This window comes from Podarcis filfolensis, assembly GCF_964270895.1.
Source record: "Podarcis filfolensis genome assembly, chromosome: 3".
Classification (NCBI taxonomy): Eukaryota; Metazoa; Chordata; class Lepidosauria; order Squamata; family Lacertidae; genus Podarcis; species Podarcis filfolensis.
Window position 1 is genome coordinate 79,018,245 of NC_139606.1, and position 25,515 is coordinate 79,043,759.

Genomic DNA, 25,515 nt, shown 5'->3' on the forward strand with positions numbered 1-25,515 from the left:
AAGTAGGTGGGATTGATGAAAACTCAACTGCATGGAACCAAGTGGCTGAAATAAAATAATTCATTTCTATCCGTTGTCTTGTCTGGAGAATTGATGGTAAAGGGAGAAAATGTCGAAGGGATACTTTTGCAGGACATCAACAAGCAAGTGTAAGGAAGAGCCCTTTTCTGTGTTTTGCAGTAAATATACCACAAAGTATAAATTTCAAGGGGTCTGCATGGTCCCACAGGTCCGTATGGAAACTGCCTCCTGAATCATCTGTCAGTCATCTGATCTATCAAGCTCCTTTTCTTGTCTCCTTTACGTGTTACTAGTGAGACTTGCTGCAAAATGTCATAGTGTGAAAGACTTATGTGAAGATTCTGGCAAGCCAGACACAATCTCTGTTATCTTCCTTAATTTCATCCCCACCTCCCTCCTTTCCGCCTCTCCCTACTAACAGATACTCAGTATTCTGTGGCAACTAAATCTGTATGTGAAAACATATCCTTTACCACTATCTAAAAATCTGGGATTCAGTGGAAGAGAAGATCAGCAGAAAGATCCAGGGGGAAGGTTGTGCAGAGCCTGCTTATGCTACATAGAAAAAATCCAGAATCTGCAATGCACCGCATAGTACAGGGACCTGCAGTCGATCCTAGCTGCATTTAAAATAATTAAAAAATGAACAAATAAGTCTGCAAATAACATTTTGCCATCACTACAGGGAACAGTCTCCCTCCCTCTCTCATTTCTATTTCAGTCTGGGACAAGAACAGCTATTCTTGGTGGGATTTCCCATCAAATCAAATGCATTTGTTCACCACTGAACAGTCCCTTTGGACCAGAACAAAGACCAGGGGAGTTCACGCCATTGGCAGGCAGGCTGCCCTAATTTTGCACCAAAATAAGAGGCACCGCAATGTACTGAAACACGTTTATTTTATTTCTGTGAAGTAAAGAGAAAGTTATTCTGCTCGGCATGAAAACTTGCTTTTTGAAAATAAAACAGAGGCCTGAACAAAATGCTGGGTGGAATACATTCTATGGAATATCAGGTATTCTTGGATATCGAAGCGATGGAAAAAGAAGTCAATAGTACTGGCATGAAAATCAACTCTTACACAGCTTGAAATCAATTCATTACACAATACTTTGACTTAGTGTTATTACATTGGTAACTTAGTTTGCAGCAGTATAAATATATTACCAGCCCTCTTTCAAAAAATTTAACACCAATTTTCTGGCCACCTCACTCAGTGATTTTTCAGATATGAAAGCTATCAATACAATAAAAAGCTATTTCTGGATCAATCCAACCCTTTGGTATTCCAATTTTTGTTCAAATGATCTTTGGTTACGTTTAGTAACACTGTAAACAATGGGCCCAGTTCACAACCAGTTTTCACCACTGTAACTTTAGTGGAGTGATGATTGCACCCCCTGGCCCTGATCCAAGGCACCTGGAGTGAAGAAGGACACTCCATGCCCTTTGCTTTGATTATCCTTTAGACCCCAAATAGATGGATAGTCCATTCCCTCCTTCTGCCTCCCCATTCTGTGATGGGCGCCATGCAGTGGAACAACACTCAACATATATCTTATCATTAGGTACAGAGTCTTTGCCCCTCCCCTCAAATTGCACTTTTCACTCTGGTGGTAAGGAAGTTCATTTTAGAGAAACCTGTTTGTGTTTACACGTTTTTCAAACTTGTTCAGGATAAATGTGTTATAAAGGTAAGAAATACAGTAGGATCCAAAGATGCATGAAAACCCGTTCTGAGATTCCAAAGGGACAATCAAGCATATTTCTTCTCCAAGAGCTGCTTTGCTGAGTGTTACATTGCTTTAGAAGCATCCCTAAGCTCTTAATAGTACAGTGGTGCCTCGGGTTACAGACACTTCAGGTTATGTGTTTTCGGGTTGCGCACTGCGCCAAACTCAGAAGTACCGGAACAGGTTACTTCTGGGTTTTGGCACTCGCACATGCACAGAAGCGCTAAATCATGCTTTGCGCATGCACAGAAGCGCCGACTCATGACCCGCGTGTGCGCAGACACAGAGCTGCAGGTTGCGAACGTGCCTCCCGCACGAGTCACGTTCGCAACCCGAGGTTCCACTGTACTCTGCTGTTCAAGGGAAAAGTTGCCAAAATTTTCACTGAACATGAACCGAAGCAGCTGTTCGGATCCCCGAGAATTATTATTTTTATTTTATTTTTCTTTATGAATAAGAAAAATGCTTCACATATTCAAGAGTGCCTTACCAAATGAAATATTTCTGTTTGGAATTATCTATTTTGCAATATAAATGGAATAATTTTTGCAGATCTATTGTAGACCTATTTCTACTACATTTATTCCTGATAATATTATGCACAGTTGCATATGTCAGGCAAAATAGTTACCACTTGCTGTGTGGCAATGTCTATGACAACAACTAAGGATATTGCTTATTCTCCTTATCTCTTATATCAGACAAAGTGGCCTTGCACCAATGTATCTGATATACAGGTTTTATCCAAACAGATCACACCTTCTTGCAGACTACCCTTTTGATTTTGCAAACACTAATTCCTGTACAGCCCTACTGGATTATGCAAGTGTCTCCAGGATCCGATAAGGCCTCTAGTCCCATTTATACAAAATCAACAATGTTACAGACACATAGATCACGGACTCATGTATTGCTGTGAACCAAGCCCATTGTTGATAGGAAGCCCATTTCCTACCATGTTTTGTTTCTTTAAAATGTCTTGGTGCAACCATGTCTTGCAATGGATTAAGCTGACATTGAACTTTGTATGTTATAAAATACCACATGTTCCTTGATTGTACTTTATGGGGACAACAGAACCATGAAAAGAACCATGCAATAAATAGAGCATAATTACAAAAAAGGGGTACAAAACATTCAGTATTCTAGTATTAAAGCATTTACAGTGCATAGGCATTCATAAAAGTTATATCATAACAAAACTAATGCTATATAAGCATGCAGCAATTGCCCTGTGTTTCGATTTCCCCCCCAATCACAGCACATTGATTGCTCAAATAAAAAAGAGGTAATTAAAAATACTTTACAGTGGCAAATTTCATTTATCGTGTGCACTAGAAAACAGATCTATGCAACAGGTCTAAGCAATGCAAATGACTCCTGCTTGGAGACTCTGTAAGGCTTGTCTCAAGTAAATAAAATATCCACTGTGTTTTTCTTAGGCTTATAGTTCAGACATAAAAAGAACTAGAATGTAGGGACTAAAAGCAAATTGCAAAATAATGCATGCTTTTTCATAACTCCCTCTTGTGAATTTCCATCAGCCTCTCTAGGTGTTCTCGGTGTTGTGGTTGTTGCAAATCCAGGTTAAAAGGAACCTGGGAATGCTTGATACTGCAGGTAGCCAGCAGCATGCCCGCAACTCTTAAACCCTCATTCTAGCTACATGTCCAAACTACACATTATAGTCTTAGAAAACAACACAGTATCTTATCACATCAAGTTACTGCATAAGCTAGCCATGCAGTTTTCAAAGAGAGCTTAAGCATCTCTGCTCTTTGATGTCAGAAGAATGCATAAAGTAACAGACATACATTTTATGGTGCTATACAAAACACTACTTCCCCCTGTAAATTCTATGCATGATTTTCAAATAGTAATTTAGGGGTGGGGGGAACAGCCTCCTTGTCTTATTTGCTTGTATTGGAGTTGTTGTGGCAAATCACAAGTTTCCTGGGTTATTAAAAAAAAAACCCACCCACCCACACCATACTTTCCTAGTTTAGCAAAGAAGATTTTCCAATCCATCAAAAGGATGATGGTGTCAGAATCCATCACTCATTGGATGTCTTTATAGACAGTCTAACTTCCCATGAATCTCACTGTAATTTGATGGGGAAAATTGAATAGCCAGGTAAACCTGTTTTTTGATTCCTATGATATTTGTTGTGTCTTAATGATGAAGTAAGAAAATGGGTAACAGAGCTATTCTAAGTGGGGTTATAGTGAGGAGGGGAACAGCAGGTTCGTTGCCACATCTCAAACCTTGCCAGCTGTTCTGTTTCAGATTTGTTTGTTACTGTCAGTGAGGAATTTCAATCTTCCTGGGCACAGGCAGCAGTCCTGTGCAATATTGTACCCTATCCCCAAACCATCAACATTGGGAGATAGGGTTGCCTTCTCTGCTTGCCAAGATAACACATATATTAAGCTTCTAAATTGTGGGAGCTGCGACAGCACTTAAACAAGCAAAAACAATTCCAGATATATCTGAAACCTCACAGACAGACATTGCCTTTTTTTCCAATCAGTGCATGAGTTTGCATGTGTTTTTTTCCTGAAGGAGCACAAGTATTAAGGTTGGTCAATGTCACAGAAGAGAAAATAAGCAGGAGGGGGAAACACTCTTTTTTCTTCTTTTTAAAGCTCCCAGGTGTTGAAAAATTGTGATTTAGGTTTTAGAGCGAATGGTTGGTCTTTCTTCTATGAAATAGCAAGAATTAGAAATTGCTTATTAAAGATTGTGAGAAAATTCAGAAAAGTGGCAATTATAAAATATGACATGTACATTAAAGTTTGTTGAATGGAACAGATGAAAAAAAATCATCCTTCTATGAAGTTGTTTAGATTAAAATTCCATTAAATGCCTGCCCTTTAAGAAATTGTTCTCCCATATATTTGCAATGAAGAAATTAATCTCAAATGCCTGGTTTCATGCAGTCAGCCTTATATTAATTCAAGGAGGTACCAAAATGAGTTCCAGTCCACTTAAAATAAGGCATTGACAGGAAAGTATTTGGGCTCTAATTTACTTGACTGGTCCCAAAAATTCCTGTAGAATAAATATAATAAAGAAAGCAATTCTGACTGGAGGTTCCTCATAATGCACTTGGATGTTCCTGTATATGCTTACAGTAGTCACTGAACTTTGAAATTTGAGATGTTTCCAATGGAATCTCTTACTGAAATTTATTTTTAATTTCATTTCAGATATTTTTATACTGCTTAATACTTAACACAGTCTTTAAGTGACTTTTTTTGCAGATTTATAGACTGCTTTGCAGTGAAAGTACAGAAGCAGTGTATGTACAGTAAGACATGTTAATTCCCTTAATACATCCCAACTTCAAAAGTCAATGGGAAGCTTTATTCTAAATTCCAATTGTATCTATGGAGTAGCAAATATGGATGTTCGCTATATATTGGCCAGGAAGTTCTTAGTTACTTCCAAGGAGTAACAGAATATGAAGTTGCCAAGTTAACTCACAAGACGGGGTTCCGCGAGACTCCATTGTTTTACAGCAAATTCTGCAATAGTACCCCAGAAAGCAAACTCTACCTAAAACCCATTAGCTGTAATAGAAAGAATTGCTCTATCATTCTACCTAAAACAGATTCTTAAAAACAAACAATCTGCAATGTCTGTGTTATACTTGATATAGACTACCTGTTAATTGAGCTTGCATCCTGATTTGATTTTTACAGTTTGTGTGGCTCTTAAACAATGTCTGTTGTTTATTGACCAACCTAAATTTGCCAGTATATGGATGAATTCATTCTACAAAATAGTGACAATCTAGAAGTAGTTCTAGCCCAAAGGCAGGAGACAGAAGAAGGAGAAATTGAATTTCACTTGGAACAGAAGAAAATATGTTTCTGACAATGCACAACTATATTGACAAGGCACCTGTTTCTGAGCAACCAGAAGATCCCCTATCTAAATCAGCTGGGTGTGGGAGCTCAAGTGTCTAGCTTGCTTACACTTCATAAGGCTCAAATCTGTCAGATTCCTATGTTAATGCATAGGCTAGATCCTTCTCCATCCACAGAGGTATATTATAAGATAAAGGCGCATAAATATGGAAGCCAAAAAGAATCAACTGCTGAACTCAGCAATAGGCACGTATTTGTAATCCTACTAAAGAAGCAGGCATGCAAGGCTCCAGCAAGGGAAAGAGAAATTTGAGAGGCAGGCTAAGCGACACCACAGAATGTGTGCTAACTCTTCGAAAAGAAGATGCTGTTCATGCCATGCAAAAACCCTGTGAAATTATTCCTGGACCTAGCCTTAAGACTTCCTCCACTAACAAAGATGTAAAAATTGGACAGACAGGCTAACTGTCTGTCTGGTCTTGTGTCACTGTAGACATGACCAATGTCTACAGTCAGGATGGTCTGGTCTCATGTTTTCATTGGCAATAAAGGACAAGATGGAATCACCAGGATCTGTGGTTTTGCTTGCAGCAGCACTGTCAATATTTTGGTGCGTAGTGGCATCATACAAAGCTGCCACGTTGCATATGTTTGGGTGACAGCACAGTAGGATGGTTTGGGGAATTCAGATGACATCTTAGTACCAAGTTCATTTCCAGGACAATCCAAAGTATTGGTTTTGAACTTTATAGCCCTTTGCAGTTTAGGACTACAATATTTGATGCAGCATTTGTTTCCATATGTATCTTCCTGAAGCTTAAGACCTTCTACAGCTGGCCCTGCCATCTGAGATAAGGCAGGGGGCTACCACTAAGAGTGAATCTCAGGGGTAGTGCCTCAGTTATGAAATGCTCTCCCAAGAGAAACTCACCAACGTCATTGTTTTGGGACCAAGCAACCCCCCCCCCCATTTTTAATCCTTTATGAGCTTTGCTATTGTTTATGCTGCTTCAGCTTTAAAGAGCCATATTAGTTATTGCATTACACATATTTATAAATATTTTGCTTAAAGTGCATTTTCTACAGAATTTTATTGTAAACCACCCTGAGAATTTTATTAGGTGCTTATAATAAATAAATAACACTGTCAGCAGAAAACCACGAATGATTGAATAATTGGTGATTCAGTGAGATTCTGCCTTCACAGCCATGTATTTATCAGTTTGACTAAGGTGGCTGCCTTGTAATATAAGAAGCTGCACCCAGAATTCTTGGTCTTATTTATTATCTTATTAATATTTATAAATGACATTTTCTGCCCAAAGGCAGCCAAAGCAATATCCCCAGAAAGCGTCAAGACATGTGATCAGATCACTTAATCAAGGGAAGCATTTTGGTGCAGTTTGAATATCTGGTACATTATCTAATGGCAGCACCAAAAACTATGATAAGGAAGAAAGAAGTGGTGGGAATGGGCTTTTCTCTCATTTTCCAAAGAGATTTAACATCATCCTCTGAAGTATCATGAAATTTCTTTACTTCTCCTATAAATCATTCTCAATAATATATTTTGGACAATATGCAAAAATCAAATTTTGGAGTAACTGGAACTGAGGACCAATCTGATATCTGCAGAACTCTAAAGACTATTGTGAGCTAGATCTTGGAAAGGAAAGAGTTATCAAAGTTCTACTGAAACAGATAAAGAGTGGCAAAATGAATTTGCAGACTCAACACATCCACAAATTTAGAAAGGAATTACTGCGCTCTGTTTGGTTGAAGACAGAAGTAGTGAGAATAGCAGTCCTTGTGCAACCTGAAATCTACTAGGTTTTGTACCTAATTGAGACTAACCTAATTCAGTGTAAGTAACACCTCCCATGTTATCTTACAAACTTGCAAAGTCTGTAAAGAACGACAGACTTTTGCATTCCAACATCATGCCCATCTTTTCCTCTACTTATTTAACATACAGCCCAAATGAGCGTTCTGGAGCACTAAAAGACTTGCACAGTATTTTGTGAAATTTAGTTGGTCCAGATAAAGGTATTGTCCAACTGTGGCATTTGGATTTTTCTAATGGATGAACATGGCCACTTAATGATTTTTGTAATTATATCTAGCTGCATATTAGCTCTGCTGAGGATTTAAGGCATCACAGCTGATGAACTAAACATTAATCAGCATGATGCTGTGGAACAAAATATTAGCACAGTTTTGGGTTGCAATGCCAAAAGAATCGGATTCAAGACAAAGGAATTAATAGTCTCCTTCTACTTGTTTGGCACATGTAAGATATTGCTTGGAGAAACACCTTCTCCATATTAGAAGACAGATGCTTAAAAAAGTGGAAATAATCCAAAGGAAAGTAGTGGGAATGATTAAAGTTTTAGGAAAGAAGAGAAGCCAACAAAATTATTGATCTGTTCAGTGCTTCAGAACTGTCAGATTGAGTTGTAAAAGTACAATAATCTTTGAAGATAAATGCAGTCGTACATCAATACTATTGCCTGCTTAGAAACCATAATTATAAGCTTTGCAGTGCAATCCTGTACATTTCTACTCAATAGAAAGTACCACTCAATTAAATGGTGCTTACTTGCAGGTAAGTTTGCATAAGGTCGCAGTCTTAATGCAAAATTATGTGTTATCTATTCCCATTTTTTTATTCATTCTCAATACAACCCAAAATAGTTGTATTATAAATACACCAATCATGGCAGGAAGCAGCTGTTCCCAAGAGTGGACAAGGGTTTTGATTGATGATAGCAGGAAACAAGAAATTGTTAGATCTATATCAAAATACAGCTGCCTACCAAAACAAATGCCTGCTGTTTTAGCCAGTCAGTGGAAGGGAGGTCTCATTGGGTAAGTTATTTCTCATCTGGGCACGCTCACCAATAAGGCCTTACCAATTATGTCTCAGCAACAGATGGGAATGGAAAATACCTCTCCAGTCAAGGAGCAGGCATGCTTAAATGCAAGGAAACAGTCCCTCGGGAACCCTGTATCCAAGCCATCTAGAGCTTTAAAGGTCATCACCAACACTTTGAATTGTGCCTGGAAATGAATCAGCAGTTAGTGTGGCTGCATCGGTACAGGTGTTACCATCATCCCATGGCAAGCATCCACTAACATCCTTGATGCAGTGTTCTGGGCCCCAAGTGATATTTCTGATGACTTTCTAAAGGTAGTCCCCACGCACAGCACATTGCAGCTATTCAGCTTGCATTACTGCAGATTATATGGGGAAGACATTGGAGCTAGAGGCACACAAACCCTGACATAAAGCTATTTATATTGGCACCATACATTGATCTCCAAGCATGTTAAAAATGGAGTCACATTTTGGCTGCTGCAATCCTCCCCCCCCCCCAGCTCTTTTTTCAGGGCTGTGGTCTCATGCGAGTCTCATGACTCATGTTACGAGTGCAGCCCCGGAAGTTGGCGTTCTGGTTTTCCGTTGCGACATGTTGGAAGGCATGCATTTATAGCAAGCAACAGTTACAGCTTATATTAATTTAAGAATAAAGCAGATTTCTTTTGGAAATCAATATTGCAATATGACAGAACACACCAGAATTCCCAGCAGCAATTAGAAGGCTTTTGTGGGAGTGCATTGATGGGATTCTGCTTGCAAGATCATTAATGCAAAACCCCACCAGTAGTCTCAAGTCATATCATGCTGCCTTTTATATACTAGAAAACTGTGAGCAGGATTGTGATTGTGACTTTTCATCTAAGGTCATCTGAAATAAATGATGGTTTGTTGACTGTCTTTGAAATCAAATATATTTTCATTTCTCTATTCTTTTTTACTGCCAAGAATGCTCTGTGGTTTGAACAACATGCTGTATCAACAAAACCTTTATTACACTGGAGTTGCTACAATTCTAACACTGTTCCTCACATCCAGCATTCTGCTCAGCACTTGAGAGCTCTGCCTGGTTTCTGTGTTCATTGAAAATGAATGTGTACACAATGCAGTTGGTCCTGCTGATATGAATGTGGATAGCTGAATGCATCAGAGGTTCATTGTGCATCTAAGTTCCCAGAGATTTGTATGTGGCTGCAGTCCTACACACATACAGATTCCTTAAAAATTGATGGAGCACAGACATGTATAATTGCTTTTAGGATTGTAGCTTACAATTATTACACTTGGGTGTGTTTATGCCCGTTAGTCTCACGGCAGCATTACTATTGATAAAGCCATTTAGCAAACACCATTCAAGTAGATAAACTATGAAAAACACTAAACAAACCACCCAAATGCACAGCTGAAACACTGGCAACCTTGGCCTGGAACCATTGGCATAAGTGTGGGAAATTGCAGTCAAATGTAACTATGCGTGAGTGGGTTAAGACATAGAGCTGGTTTATTAGACCCAGCTAGGTCACACACCTTCTTCTTTGATTAGGAAGAAAGTGAAGCCATCTCTATTCCCTCTCCCTTATGCCATGTAACTGACCAAGGAAGACCTGCATGAGCAAGCTCCAAGCTTAGAACACATGTTTGAAGCTATCTTTCTGTATTTTGTACCAAAGAGTATTCTGCCTATGTTGCACTTGCTGCTGCTTGGATAAATACATAAATCTGACCCTTGGAACTTTTGTAAGTAAAGAATTTTAAAATTACTTAACAGTGTGTGGTCATTGCAAAGGGAGTAAAAAGAGTGGAGTGCTGTTTGCAAGTGGACTAAATGTGATTAAAGGGTCCAACAACCTATATTATTAATGAGATACCGTTGCTTGACTTTTGTGAATTCAAACTCTGCTGCTGGGGGCTCTCTTCTGCTGGAAAGTGAGATTAGCCCTGCATTTTGAATCCAGCCGTGTGGCTTGTTTTTTGTTGTTATTTACCCCACACGTGGGTCATAATGATTCATATCCCCCCCCCCCCCACAATAAAAACATTGCACGTTTGGACTTGCTGGCACTAGCTGATACTTGATGAGAGAGTCACACAGATTAATTTTGGTCCAACTTTTGTAGTGGGAATCTGCTCTGATAAATTGTGCTAAAATTATTACCATGGGCTAGCATCTACATTGTAAGCTATGCATTTCAGTGCTAGAAGTGAACGGATGTATGTATAGATAGACAGAGATTTTAATATCTTGTCAGGATTGACACAATCTATGATTTCAAAATTAAACTGGAATCAGAAATTCTATAGGTCAAATTGTGATATATTACAAACTGCTACTTATTAAAGGCATAATTGATGGCATTGGATATTAGGAAATAAATCTGTTGTTTAAAGGGAAAAATAGAATTCATTTTATTGTTGTAGTAGAAATTGTGAAAAAAGTAAAGAAAGAAAAGTTGGTAAATTAAACCAAAATGATGCCTAGAACTCGAGCCTAAGAACATTTACCTGGGAGAAAAAAAAACTGTAATCATTTGACCCCCTCCCCCAGGTAACCTAAATGGTAAAAAGAGGACATTTTAAATAGTGAAACATCTCACACTGGGGTCACCATTTTATGGGTGAATCCACAACGCTTCTTTGCTAACAGAATCTCCAGTAGCTGTAGGCAAAATCTGTTTAATGAAATTGATTTCAATCAGTATCCCATTAAAAGCTTTTTCCAAAAGCTGACATTTCAGATGTGCGTCAAAACATCATGAGCACAGTCCATTTGCACTACGATTGCAACACCTTCTACCAGCTACCTATGTATGCAGATGAGTATGTACAAAGATAGCTTGACACGAGGAGAAATGGAGGTCTGTGCATGTTTCTCATATCTCTGTCCAGCAATCCATCATCCGCACCATGCAAATTACTCATGCTCCAAACACAAGTAATTTGCAATAGGCAGAGAGAGCAGAAGTGACAGGGAGAATGGAGACATGCTCAAATGTCTCATTTTCTCTGTTATGATTTGTTGCACTGCCAGGGTAGGCAGAGAGGGCAGGAAACAGGACTCTATCAAGACCTTTGGGAAGCCTCCATGCATGGGCTCTGTGCTTATGCTGGGTAATGCCCTATTTCATGAAAAACAAAGCAGGTGAACCAAAGGAATGCTGGTACATATTAGTTCTACAGAAACAAAGTTACATGTTTACTTTAGTCGAATGGTAATCATTACCCCCAAACTGACAGATATGCTACTTTGAAGAAGAAAATTACATACACACTATTGCTGCCCAATGTAAAAAATAAAACAAAACAAAAATATTTTTAACATACCTACTTACAGTGATGAAGCAAGAGAAACATAATAAAATATTTGTCAGAAATCGGAGTTAGTATCCCATTGACTGAACAGTTAAAGTTGATTCAGTTGTGCCCTTTGTATCATGATTGGAGCAAAGCAAGAAAATAGATAAATTTTAATACATTTGGACTGGGCATAATGGGATAAATCAGGTCAATAATGCTGAAACAAAAAATGCTCCAGGATGGTCACATACTGGAGATACATCATAAAAAGCTTGCTTATACCTGTATCTTTTCCTTCGGGTAAAATCTGTACTTTAATATCAACCAATCTAAGAATTTTGTTTAGTAATCAAACTTGCCTTGTTTATGCTAATCAGAAAAGAGAGGTAGGAATAATTCTAAAACCAAAGTATCAAAGCATGCTTTTAAATTTAAATGTGATACCTCCAAACCAACAATAAAGCAGAAATGACATTCAGTTTCAGCAGTAACAAATCTAATATTTGTAAATAATTCAGTATAGAGAATATAGTTTAAAGAACATTTTATATAAGTGTGCTTTTTCCTATAAATTTTCTTTTGCTTTGTTTAAAAAGTCTATTGTCTGTAAATATGAAAGGGGAGATCAATATCAGTCCCATTCTATTTCTCCATTAGTTGCAGTGAACAGCGAAACAGGCTTCAATTCACATTGCTTTGGGCAGTCTTATTTGCTGCTGCTTTGTTATGTTTGAAGCTTAAACAGTTTGGAATTTTTGTGGTCGAACTTTTAGCATAATTTGAATACCAATCCCTTTCAAACACAGCTTTCAGTTGCTTGATGATGCTGGTCTTGTTTCCTGTGTCTGTTTCGTTGATGACAAGGCCAGCTCCAGCATTACGATTAAAATAGGTCCCAACCCAGTCAAAATTACCTGCAAATAAATGAAAGCACATACAAGGATATGGTAACTTTGGGTGTAAGCTTTCTCTAGAACAGCCATTGCTCTTAATCTCACCTTTCTCCATTGAAATACTTTCCTTTATGCATGTCACTATGCTAAGAGTAGCTGGACCTTACTTTCCTACATGAAGTTTTCAATGACTCACAAGTAGGGTGAGAGGGTGATGGATACTGTTACAGTTTTCTGATTTTTTGCATTTAACATTTACCAACAAGCCGAAGTTTATCTAATTCTTAATTGTGCAATCAGTTGTTATTTTAGATTTGTACCGTATGTACAAACAACAGACTGGAATCAGATTATTCAATGCTTTACTTACCAATATAAGCTGCTGTGTCAGTCACCACATATTTGTTGCGATTTAGTTTAGGAAGGGAAGAGTTCTTCTGTTCCTTAAAATAACAAGCACTTTCTTCTTCGAGGTCAAAGAATTTCTGCATTAAAGAATATCAAGATAGTGAAAGAGAATGTGTTGATTGCACTGCAGAAGGAAAACTTAAAGATGATAACGTACCGGTTTTGAAAAAGTGAAATTATAGAATAAAAAAAGATCATGAACTAATCTCAGTTTAAAAGGATTTTATGGGAAATGACACGTTTCCTATACCTTTGCTGATTGCTTTCTGGAAGATTTCCAAAGAAACTAACAGGTTGCTTTCAAAAGCCTGGTGTCTAATTGCCTACAAGGAATTAAGTAAGTAATGACCTATAGGGAAGGGGGAATGCCTGGGAAACACCTGAAGTCCGTGACAAAGGCAGAAAACTATCAGCATCAGCATTCTGCAGGTGTACAGCTGCAGGTAAACCCAGAATGTGTGCTGACTACGGACAAACAGAATACCCATATACCCTTCTGGCTTGCGATATCCCACTCCTAGCTCACTGCTCTTCTGGGTTGTACCAGGCATTCTGAATACAGATGTGAAAGAAGAAAAAATATAAATGGATAAATGGTTTAAAGACATTGGTAGGCTCCCACTTGCAAGATTTTTGTTCAGTCAGTGTTCTTTATTCTCGGTACCCCTAAGCTATAGAGAAAATTGTTTTATGATGGCCACACACTGGCATTTAATATGCTGGAAAATGTGCAACACTTGTCTCATTCTGCACCCAAAACTGTGGCTAGACTTAACTATCTGAGAGGAAAGTATCTTCATAAACTGTGGTTTGAAGACGGCTTGTTTCCCTCAGTCATAGTTAACCCTAATCACGGTTTGACTGGTTTCAGTCATAAGTGCAGTTAATTAAAAACAGAATTGAAAGCTTCTAATTTCCTCCTTGTGGCTATGCTAGATGAGGAGAGTGCGAAAGCAACAAGTCCAAGGGGCATTCATATCAAGCAGCATTATGTCTGAATGAAGCATGTGTGTATTACGCAGAAAGGAAGCAAGGTTCTGAGGAAGCTTCTCCCTTCATGTAATTAAGAAAAAAGGTGTAAAAGATGCACAGAACATTTCTGGAGCCAAGAAATACTTGTGAACCCAATACTTTTCAGCGATATGCTGTTCTTCAGAGCAATTTATATTATCAGCATTAATGAAAAGAGGCACATATTGGAGCCACAGAGTATGGAATTGTCAATACGAAAACTAAGTGCAATCTAAGCAGGGAAGGTGCATTGAATGGGTGAGATTGGCACTAGTCTGCTATTATTTTATGTTGACAGAAAAGAAGATACTGTGTTACACTTTAATAATCCACTTCAAAATGTAATTCAGTTATCTGAAGTCAAACGTGGAGTCCTCACTAGGCAGCTGAACAAATTTACTTGGAAATTGTTTTAGGTTTATAAGAAACAACATGAGGAATACTTACAACTTTTAACCTACAGCCAGAAACTTCGGTGCAAATTGCTTTAAGAGATGAAACAAAGTTAAATGTGAGTGGATTTGTGTCTTTTGATAAACTTATGAGGAGTCGTACTTTAATATTGCGTAAAATCAGAGCTTCTCTTATCTTTCCATCCAAATATGGCCAATACCTAGGGAAAGAGCATCCAATGTTATTTACATAATTTTTAGAGAAGAAGGATTTGCTAACACAAGGAAAACTAAAGAAAACAAGAACCTCACCCAGCTGTGTCTACTGTGGTGCAGCTGTTCGCAGAATACAGAGTTCTGCATTATATGCGTGGCCAGAGGACTAGAACTCAAGAAGGATAATTCACCAGCTGCATCGTATAGAACTACCATTAGGAACTCTCTAGGTGGTGAGATACCAGGGACTGAAAGGGTTGGCAATGAACTTTCCAACTGATAATTATTATTTTGTTTATTTATTTATGAGAATCTCATAAAATAAACTGTCTAGGTGTCATAAAAGTAAAAACAGAATAAAAATGTATCAATAAAAACATAGTACAGAAAAACCACAATGAGCTTAAGAAACAACCAGTGTGAAAACTGAAATTGAAAACCAGCACAATAAAATAATCTATGTAGCCACCAAATATATAGATTAAAACTACTATACCATAGGAACTTAAAACCAGATCTTAAAAGACCTGAAAGAAAAGGAAAAAAAGTCTTAACTTGGCACAAAAAAAGATAGCAATGTGGGTGTTAGGTGGGCTTTGCTAGGGAGAGAACTCCGTAGCCGAGTGCCACCACTGAAAAAGCACTTATGACAACCTCCAAACTTCTGATTGAGAAGGCACAGGGAGAAGAGCTTCCAAGATGACCTCAGGGTATGGGTAGAACTAGTAAAAATCCCTATCCAATTTTTAGGAGATATATATATATAATTTTATTATTTATACCCCGCCCATCTGGCTGGGTTTCCCCAGCTACTCTGGGCGGCTTCCAGCAAAATATTAAAATATAATAAAATGTCAAACACTGAAAATTTCCCGATACAGGGCTGCCATCAGAAGTCTTATAAAATGTTTGTAGTCCTTTATCTCCTTAACATCTGCAGGGAGGGCATTCCATGGGGAGGGCACCACAGCCTATATATATATATATCTCCATAGCTATAATATAAGAAGGTGCATAAGCACTGAAATGGGGGAATAGAGGCTGGTGGTTCATAGGGCTCCACAGTTTTTCATGGTGCCTGCAGGGAGCAGATAGCCCTTCTGTAAGGACTACACACCCAACATGGAAAAATAAATCCTTCTTCCCCAGGTGGTCACTAGTAATAGGCAGGTTGTGATGGGGAGATTATGGCACATGCATTGCTAGGATTAAAAACTTATAAACTGTTGGAAGCTTAAAATCCAGTTGTCCATTTTAAATGAGTAACATGTTAGGAAAAAACACTTAATTGAGAACTTAAGCTTGGGAAATAAACGGCATGTCAAATGGCATGTTACCTATTTTTCTCTGGCTGTGGAACATTTTTAGCAGTCTGGTGATCTAATCAAAAAGAAAACATTTCCATGTCTTCTGTGGATAAGTATTGGAGATGTTGAACTATCATCTTCTATTTATTTGTTTGTTTAATGTTAAGAGACCCATATCTAATAAATGATTGTGCTCTTCTCAACTAGTATGCTATTTGAGCAATTTCTGTTCAGGAGCAGACATGATTTGTAACAATTACATTCATATCACTCCCTGCTCTAGATTTGATATTTGAAAACTCATTGACATCCAAGAGAAGAACTGAACTACTGGTCTTTGCCCCATAGAAATCTCTAAATATCTGTCAATTTCAGAAGCGACAGTTTTTATCTCTTGGTACACTGTCGGATAAATGTAGATTTCCAGTATTCACCAACCTTGTTTGATTTGTGATGTTGATAATAGGCAGATAATCCATAACAGCTATGTACACAAATTTCTGTGCATTATCAACAACACTATAGATAGCATCAACATCCAAAACCCTGTCCTTAGGGCATAGGAGTTTGGGAGAATTCTGTGAAGATAAAAAGGTTGAAATTTATATCAGAAGTTGTACAAAGGATATGATTTACTTTTTCATATTTCTTCAGTGTAGAATTAATACAAAAGCTATTACAGTTTCTCAATTTTTTTTTAAAAAAGTTTAGCAGTTACATCCAAATTAATTTGAGGAAGTTACTGTCTGATGTGCCATAGGATTCAGCCCAACCTTTTCAAATATGAATACAGCCCTTATCTCTGATACTGAAATGTAGGATTAAGTAAACCCAGCAAAAGACCTAACATATTTTTTGTATTCCTTACATTTTAAACAGACCCCCATAAAGAGCCAGCATCTGTATCCTAATTTTTTAAAGTGCTAAAACAACATGTTACTTCCTGACATTCCTGCACAGAAGCTACTGCAACCAAACCACTGTCAAAAACCATATTTTTTTCAAATTAGGGCTAACCATCTATATTTGCAGGTACATGTTGAACAAGATAATGATAGTTGTTGCTGTTGAAAGCCATTGTTCTATGAAACTTGAAAAATTTATTGTTGGCTTAATGCAACTGGCAAGCTAAGCGTTCAACGCTTATGTTACATTTTCCATTGTGTTACTTTTTTTTTTAAGGTTCTATCCATTTCCTTTCTTCCTTGTCTGCAAAAATTATTCCCAGTCTGGCATGTGTGGTGTGTGCCATAGCTATATCACTGTTACACCCTGACTGTCTGTGTGATAATAATGCAATAATAAATAATTCAAACAGTCAAGTCATTAATACTGAAAAGCAGTCAGCAGCTTCCACGACCTTACACAGAAAGTACATGTTCTTTTGTGTTTATCAGAGAGATGATTTTCTGTTGCTTAGCAACTATACCACAATGGTTGCTGAAGATAGAGCACCCAGACTTAAAATCGCAGGCACAATGCATAAAAGGAGAAAGAGGTAGTCAAGACATACAAGGTAAAATACTCTTGCTGGCATTCTTTACCACATGATAATGTATGCACACTGTTGGTGGGTTTTTTTATCCAGAAATATGTTCTCTAATGGCTATGAGCTGTCCTGTATATTAACAGCAAACTTCTTACTTAGCACCATGTTAGGTGAGAGATTCCTGTACTGCAGGGGATTGGGCTAGAGCAGGCATCCCCAAACTCGGCCCTTCAGATGTTTTGGGACTACAATTCCCATCATCCCTGACCACTGGTCCTGCTAGGTAGGGATGATGGGAGTTGTAGTCCCAAATTATCTGGAGGGCCAAGTTTGGGGATGCCTGGGCTAGAGGATCCTCGTGACTCCTTCCAAGTCTATAGCTCTGTAATTCTACATGTGGATACAGTTGTAGCTTGGAAGTCGAATGAAATCCATTCTAGAAGTCCGTTTGACTTCCAAAACATTTGAAAACCAAATTGCAGCTTCTGATTGGCTGCAGGAAGTTCCTGCAGCCAATCGGAAGCCGCAGAAGTTGGATGTTCAACTTCCAAAAGAACGTTTGAAAACCGGAACAGTCACTTCTGGGTTTTGATCATTTGGGAGCCAAAACATTCGAGAACTAGGCTGTTCGACTTCCAAGGTACGACTGTACTTATGCAGCCACAGTAGCACCATCTTCACATAGGAGGGTGATATCAGCAGGCTTGAACTTGCAGAAATACAAAACAACTCTTCAGGGGAAAAGCCCTTTGTAGGTGGGTGGACTTAAAACCTGATGATGACTGAGCATTCTCAGTAGATGTAGACTGCTGACTGACTGGAGGGGGAACAAATAGAAAACTGGGTGGGGCGGGGATTGTAGTATTCTAGAAAAGGTACTGCTGACTGGCTGGGACAGAAACACTCGAGACACCATATTTTTGCAGGTTCTACTTGCTTAAGAACTAATAAAAGAAGGGTTATAAGGGATCTGTAATGGAAGTTGCAAATCACATGTTTTTGTTCAGGTGGATAAGTCTCTTTTCTTGCTGATTTAAATCACTGAATTAAATTGCCTTCATTTAAATCAGGGCTGGTAAGCTTTTTCAAGCTGAGGGTCATATTGACCCATGCTCAATCAGGTGCCACATCTTAAAGTGAGAATAGCAGAAGTGTAGAAGTAGGCATGGACAATTTGGGAGGTCATAGGAGGTTACAAAATGCTTTTTGTACTTGCAAGAGTGGTCCAAAACTTTTAAAAAAGTTTTTTTAAAAACTCAATTAGGTTTTCTTAAAAAAACTAAAAACATGTTTTTGAAATGGACAAATTTAAAAATCTTCTGTATAACAGTAGGTACCAATGGGATCAATAACCTAGAATAACTAAAAAATAAATTAAAATAATTTTCATTTTTTAAATGACAGATCTGGTCTACCACAAAAAATTGGCCACTGGGAGACTATTGGAGCATTCAGTCATAGATAGATAGATAGATAGATAGATAGATTTAAATCAGTGTGGCTAACCTGTGGCCATGAGGTTTTTAATACTCTCTCCCCATGCCTGAATCATTGGCTTGTAAAAAAAGGTTAATTGGGTTCTGAAGAGAGCAGGATGTGGTTAGTTTGTGTGTTACACATCACACATTTCATTCTTCTTAAGCATATTTTAGCAAGGCAGCTGTAGATTGGAATTGTGAACAGCTTCTAAATAATAAAAATACAGACTGCGTCAGAGTGGCAGCCAAGTTCTAAGGCATTGGTGGGAGCCAGTCAGATTTTATTTAAGAGGACATGTGAAAATATTAATTCAACCTGAACTTACATAGGGCTTTAACACCTCAACCTGTCTAAAAATAATATAATAAACAAAGAGCACAAGCACACAAAACCAAAGCAAACCAACACAAATGCAACTCACCGAAACAAAGACTTCTGATTTGGTTTCATTCAACTCAAGGGCCAGTTTATTTTCAGTGCCATATACTGCATACAGTCTCTTAGACCAAAGAGGTGGGATTTTGCTCTTGGATTTTAGTGAGCTGTACAAGGCAAATATCTTTTGTAAATCTAACACCAGGCAGCTGCAGTTGTAGACAATGACTCCAAGCTCTTTCATCTGTGAAGGAGAAGTGCATATAATTGAGAGCACATTGCCCAGCAAAAATATCTCAACTGGTCAACATAATTTGGTCAGAAGTTCATTATTCTGATTAGATAGTCTCAAGTGTGATTGCCCCTGTGCAAAATAAATGCATTATTAGGCCAGCAAAAGAAGTTTCAAATATATTGTTAATATTGTAAGTATTCTTCATGAATGGCTAACACATTCTGTGTTGATAATGTGGGAGTCTTGGTTTAACAAAGTAAATCTTGGGACACAACACAAGTATTTGATTTTTTTGAAAGTAAAATTTATATCCAGTGAAACATGGTGGAAGAAAGAAAATTTTCTACACATCACTAATAATGATGATGATGATGTTATTAATAATTGCATATTATTCATTGCCTAGTCCTTTATATCCTCAAAACTACTGCTCTTTATGAGAATCAACTTGGTTCAACTTGATATTCACAGCTGAATATCATGTACTAACATCAACTTCAATATCTACTTTCTATTTCCTGGGGGAAAGTACTGTTTGCTTTTCTTAGCCTAAGCCTACTGAAAAAATCCTGTTCAATATAAATATGAATGCAAAATGTTTTTATTTTTCCTGCTACCTACTGTGATTGGAATAAAAACCCCAAGGAAGTTGAATATATTAATATAAATATCAGCTAATGTTTCATCTGTGTACAGCTGCACAGTATATTACTTTAAGTAATAAATATGTATTATTCTCCCCTCGTAGCAGCTAGATTGCATTTTTAGTCCTTTTCTTAGATTTACTGTAGCTTTATACTACTCTGTTTTATTGCTGTGGTCACATCCCACATATATTGCTATGCTGTATTTTCCACAACACTTTTTGCAAATACTTCCAAACTAGGGTTACCAGACGTCCCCGGTTCCCGGGGACAGTCCCCGGATTTGCAGATCTGTCCCTGGACAAATTCCATCCCCGGAATGTCCCCAGATTTGCAAATCTGTCCCCAGGAAACGTGGCAGCGGCAGCCTCAGCAGCCCGGAGCCAGCCCGGTAGCACAGTTGGCTCTGGCTGGCTTCAGGAGCTGTTCGCTGCCGTGGCACCCACCATTTTTCCTGCACCATGGCAGCAAGCAGCAAGCAGCTCCTGAAGGCAGCCGGAGCCAACTGCACTACCAGGCCCCTCATGGGCAATGGTCACCCGCCCGTGACTCCCAAGCCTCCATTGATCTGTCAAAACAAAGGGGGAAGGAGATTGGGGGAGGCTTGGGAAGTCACGGGCAGGCGGCACGCCGTTGCCCAGTTTTTAAAAAAACTCTGTGCATTTATGTTTCACAGGGTGCAGAAGAAGGGCTTTGCAGTTTTATTTTTTTTTATATAAGATATTTATTAGCATTTTCCATTTTATACAAACAACAAAAAGAAAAAATTAAAAAGAAAAAATAATAAAAAACACATAAAGTTCAAAGCTTATTTTTCAATAACATCTTTCACTGACCTCCTCATACCTCCCCTTCTTGTATTCCAGTTCGAATTGTTTATCCAGCAAATCCTTATCTCCCAGCATTACAATTAAACCCCTTATTTTCTATCCATCCTCTTATATTATTATATCTTAAACTCTTGATTATATACCAAGAAAAAAGGGACCATTTTTTCATAATCTTATTACCATTACAGCTAGAAACCAATTAATTTCAATCCTGCATCATTCAACATTCATTAATATTGAAATATTTTTGTAAATAGTCCTTGAATTTCTTCCATTCTTCTTCTGCCGACTCTTCTCCCTGGTCACGGATTTGCAGTTTTGCAAAAATTTGCAGTTTTATACAATATGCATGTGTGCTTGGGCCTAGGGTCTTTTACCTCACCATCCCCACTACTACTCAGCTTCGGGGGCGGGGGGGAAAGTGTCCCAGGATTCATTGAAACAAATCTGGTAACCATATTCCAAACACAAGAAACATCGTAAGACGTCATCTTCATGCACTTAGAGAGAGCCAGGGATTGCTAACGCATTGCTAACGGGCCATATACTCCCCCAAGGCTTTCGCAGCCTACCAAGGCTTTTTGTTGGTGGGGCAGAGTTTTGTCAGGTTTTTTCACTGACTGTTATGTTCTGCATTCCACCACTATGATGCTGATGTGTTCCTTTTTGGGGGGAGGTGTCGCACGTTACCCTAAAGTCCACTAAATGTTGATGCAAGAAGTGGCACCACCATGACTTTTCTGCTTTTCAATCTTTAGGCATGAGCACATTCACAAAAAATTCTGTTCAAAAGAAGAGTGCATATCCTATTAGCAGTGGCTCCATTTCCAGTGCTTTATACTTCTGAGTCCACAAGATAATGACTGGAAGTAACTGTATCTCTTGTAGGGCATCAGACAACTGACTATGAGAGATGAAAATACTGTAGCTACAAAAAGAGAGAGAAAGAGGTTGGAGGGAGGGATGCTGGGAACTGGGGGGAAGAAAGGAGGGGCTGTAATTCTATTGTAATTCTGTGAAAACCCTAATAAGCCATAGATAAAAAGAAAGGAAGAAGGGAAATGTGACGTCTTGTAGCTGAAATCAAAACGGAGAACATCAGCTTAAAAATCACTTGAAATAATTTATTGGTAATGATCCTGTAGAAAATCTAGACTGTGGCCTAAGACTGTGGCCTAAGTCCTACAGAAATGTAGGCTTGCTTAGGGCCATTGAAACCAATAGGTTTAAGGATGTCTAGCTCATGTTGAACTTAGGTCTGTACTTTTAAAAAATCGCATAGAACAGAAAATTTCACAAAGTCTAACATTTCCTAATTACAATAATAGGAAAAGCCACATCTGGTGGAATTTTTCTTTTATGCAACTCATTTTATGCAAGCCAACTCTTCTATGCAAGCCTATCCAGACACGTGCTTTATTTTTCTTTAGCTACTGTTTATTTTTCTCATCTTTTGAATATTTTTACATACCTGTTTTTATAGATAATTTTAATGCTCTTATGTTTTTTTTTAAACCGATCAGAGGTTTTCTTGCAATCATGCGGCACATAAATGCTGCCAATACAACATGTAGTAGACAAGCCGATCTCTCATTTCGTAATTCTAATTCTAATTTCAGAACGGGAAAGGAGCCATCCATCGTGAGAATGATATAATGCTTGCATTAATTAAAAATTTAAGCACTGTCTAATTATAGTTCTTTGAAATACTGTATGGAGGATTAGTGGACACAATTAGGAAAACATCACTTGCAACTTCACAGTCACCCTGGCATTAGGAGAAATACATAGTTGTGCAGTCCACGTGTATATGATGGATAGGGCCTAGTCTACGGTTGGAATCCAAAAGCTCTTGGGTAGGGAGTGTCAACTGGGCAAAGATGTCCCTCCATCCAGACCTGCCAGCCACTGCCTACAGAGTGAAACCTGTGTGACTCTTCTAGCAGATAGGTTCCCTTCTGTCCATTGAAACAGGACATTCCAGGGAGGAACAGGTGTTCCCCAGGTCAGGTTGGGATCTTGGGTTGTGGGCAGTGCTATGCAAAGTCCTAAAACTAACAGATTACAATAACCATTCATAAATCTGTTGTCGTTATTTAGCATTCCAATGCAATGCCACATATTTTAAACTAGTATAATGAATAAACTAAACTGATCAAGGAATATAGCAATGACCTGATTATAATTTCAAGGCACAGGATCTACACTGTTGTTCAAAGCCTTGTTATTATTGTTTTTATGTTATTATAGTACAGTATATATATAGCTTTGTTTTTTTACTGTAAACCATCCTGTGATCTTCAGATGAAGGGCAGCATAGAAATTAAATAATAAATAAAGAAATAAAGAAATTTGGTAGTTTGTCTTTCCAAAACCGGAAAACAGGCATTGATGTGTGAAATTATCATAGTCATACTGGATCAAATTCCAGCATAACAGCATCCCAAGTGGAAATGTGAAAAAAAAAGTTCCTTTCAATCCCAGTATTATTTGATGTACAGTAAAAGAACTTAATTCAGCTGACTGTCATTAATGTCCTATCTTAAAAGAGCCAGCTGGGCCTTTTCATAACTTCAAAAAAACTCATTAGCTTCAAAACAGTAAAAGACTGATATAGTGTTCTTTTCACCATATATATTTCTGTAGTGATAAGATGCAGCTCTCTTGAACAGAACAAATCCTGCCTTGGCCAACAAATCTTATTGTAAACTCTGGCTTGGAAACATTATAGAGAGATGAATTGTTTTGTATATTTATAACCGGCCCTGTTCCATACGCTCAAGAGGTTTTTACTTGGTGCCACTTGTGCTCGGTCACATGTGAGACTTGATGCTAGAGATGGACTGCTTTAAAGTGATTATTTGTTTAAGGAAACTTTATTTGATAAGTTGAGTCAGAGCATATAATAAAGCTCGCACAAAGCAAAATCACAGAGTCCAACTCATTTCCCAAGTTTATAGCTCTGTACAATCTTACTCAGAGGTCAAATAGGAAGCCTCTGTTTGTGGTTGCTACCAATGAAGATAAGCAACAGCCAGCATTCATACATCACCCAGGGCACTTGATCAAGAGTCATCTCATCTCAGAAGTCTGGAGAATATCAGAAAGAATAGGAGAGACTCTTACTGTTTTTATTTTCTCCAAAGTGCAATGCAAATCAAAACTTGAGCAGGGATGGGTAAGGAATGTGAGCTATGGAGTATTCTTTTCACCAGATAGTCTGGGGCACTTGCCCCTGGTTGAATATATTTGTTGACCATGCTCTTACTACCCCCAGATCTCCTGCTGCAATGTCAGCTCCTCGCTTGCCATGACTTCTGATTCTGCTCATCAGCCAGTCCATACAGCCCCCACTGGGGAATCATGCTTTAGTCTGTATCATGTTAAAACTGCTTTGCGGCCTAATTAGCAAATCAGTAAGCTGCATTAGCTCCTTCTTTGGTTTTGCTAGAATGCAATATACAGGCTAGTTAGAACGAAAGGATTCACTTCTGTTACATCTCCAGGGGAGAGGCTAGAATGATAGAGGATAACTTCCCACTCCAGCTGCATGGGAAGAGACAGATTATTGGCACTCACCCAATGAGAGATACCATATTTAATTATCAGTATAGAGTTTTCTTTAAAAATTGCCCACTGCTTACAATTTAAGCTATTGCTTCTGACAGGAATTTCAAAAAAGGAACAGAATGAAAGACATTCAAATACAGAGATGATTTGATAAAATCTCCTGTTATTCAGAACACTGCAGTATAGTGCGTGACAAATACAAAGTCAAAGAGCACTTTTCAGCATGTTACTGCAACCAACAAACATTACTGAATGGGTTGTTTTTCACACATGAATACATCTGAAAACAAATGCTGATCAATAAGAATGGTTCCTTGAGGAATTTTAAGATGCCGAAAATACAAGCGCAATTTCCAATTTTTTTAAAATCACGTAATAGGTCTTTTCTTTAAATCCATCGGATCCTAACTCCTGTATATTTTCTGTAAAACGAAAGACTGTGTAAGTTTAGCGTGCAAAGCAAAATTTTCAAGAACATCCTTAAGGAACAAAGACATTTGCATCAACACAATACAGATAAAGACTTGAAATGCCACCCCTAGACAACAGACTGTACTTAATTTACTGCCACAATGCAATATGTCATAATTAGAACAAATTGGGAACTAGTAGCGTTTCCACTAATTACAATGTTTCTCAGTTTTAGCTGGGTAAAGAAGCAATAGCTCATAGGTTCTGCCATAAATAAGAACAATGTCCTAGAACACAGCTAAGTGCCAAACAGTTTAAAATAAATAACCAATGCAGTGAAGAGGGGCTGAGCAGGACTGGGCCCATTAGCTAAAATGGTACCTCAGGTTAAGAACAGTTTCAGGTTAAGAACGGACCTCCAGAACGAATTAAGTTCTTAACCCGAGGTACCACTG

General features: G+C 38.2%; 1 protein-coding gene across 4 annotated transcripts in view; it reads right to left on the reverse strand.

The window, feature by feature from the left end:
• Nucleotides 1-904: 904 nt before the first annotated feature.
• The window catches only part of PLD5 (phospholipase D family member 5), a 102,125-nt gene continuing 77,514 nt past the window's right edge, over nt 905-25,515 (reverse strand). For all 4 annotated transcript variants that reach the window (XM_083604321.1, XM_083604319.1, XM_083604320.1 and 1 more), the window contains 5 exons: nt 19,417-19,614; nt 16,466-16,605; nt 14,560-14,725; nt 13,064-13,178; nt 905-12,714 (listed from right to left, as the gene is read on the reverse strand). In XM_083604321.1, coding sequence (XP_083460447.1) covers nt 12,482-12,714; nt 13,064-13,178; nt 14,560-14,725; nt 16,466-16,605; nt 19,417-19,614 — 852 coding nt within the window. In that variant the 3' untranslated portion in view covers nt 905-12,481. The remainder of the gene's footprint in view (nt 12,715-13,063; nt 13,179-14,559; nt 14,726-16,465; nt 16,606-19,416; nt 19,615-25,515) is intronic.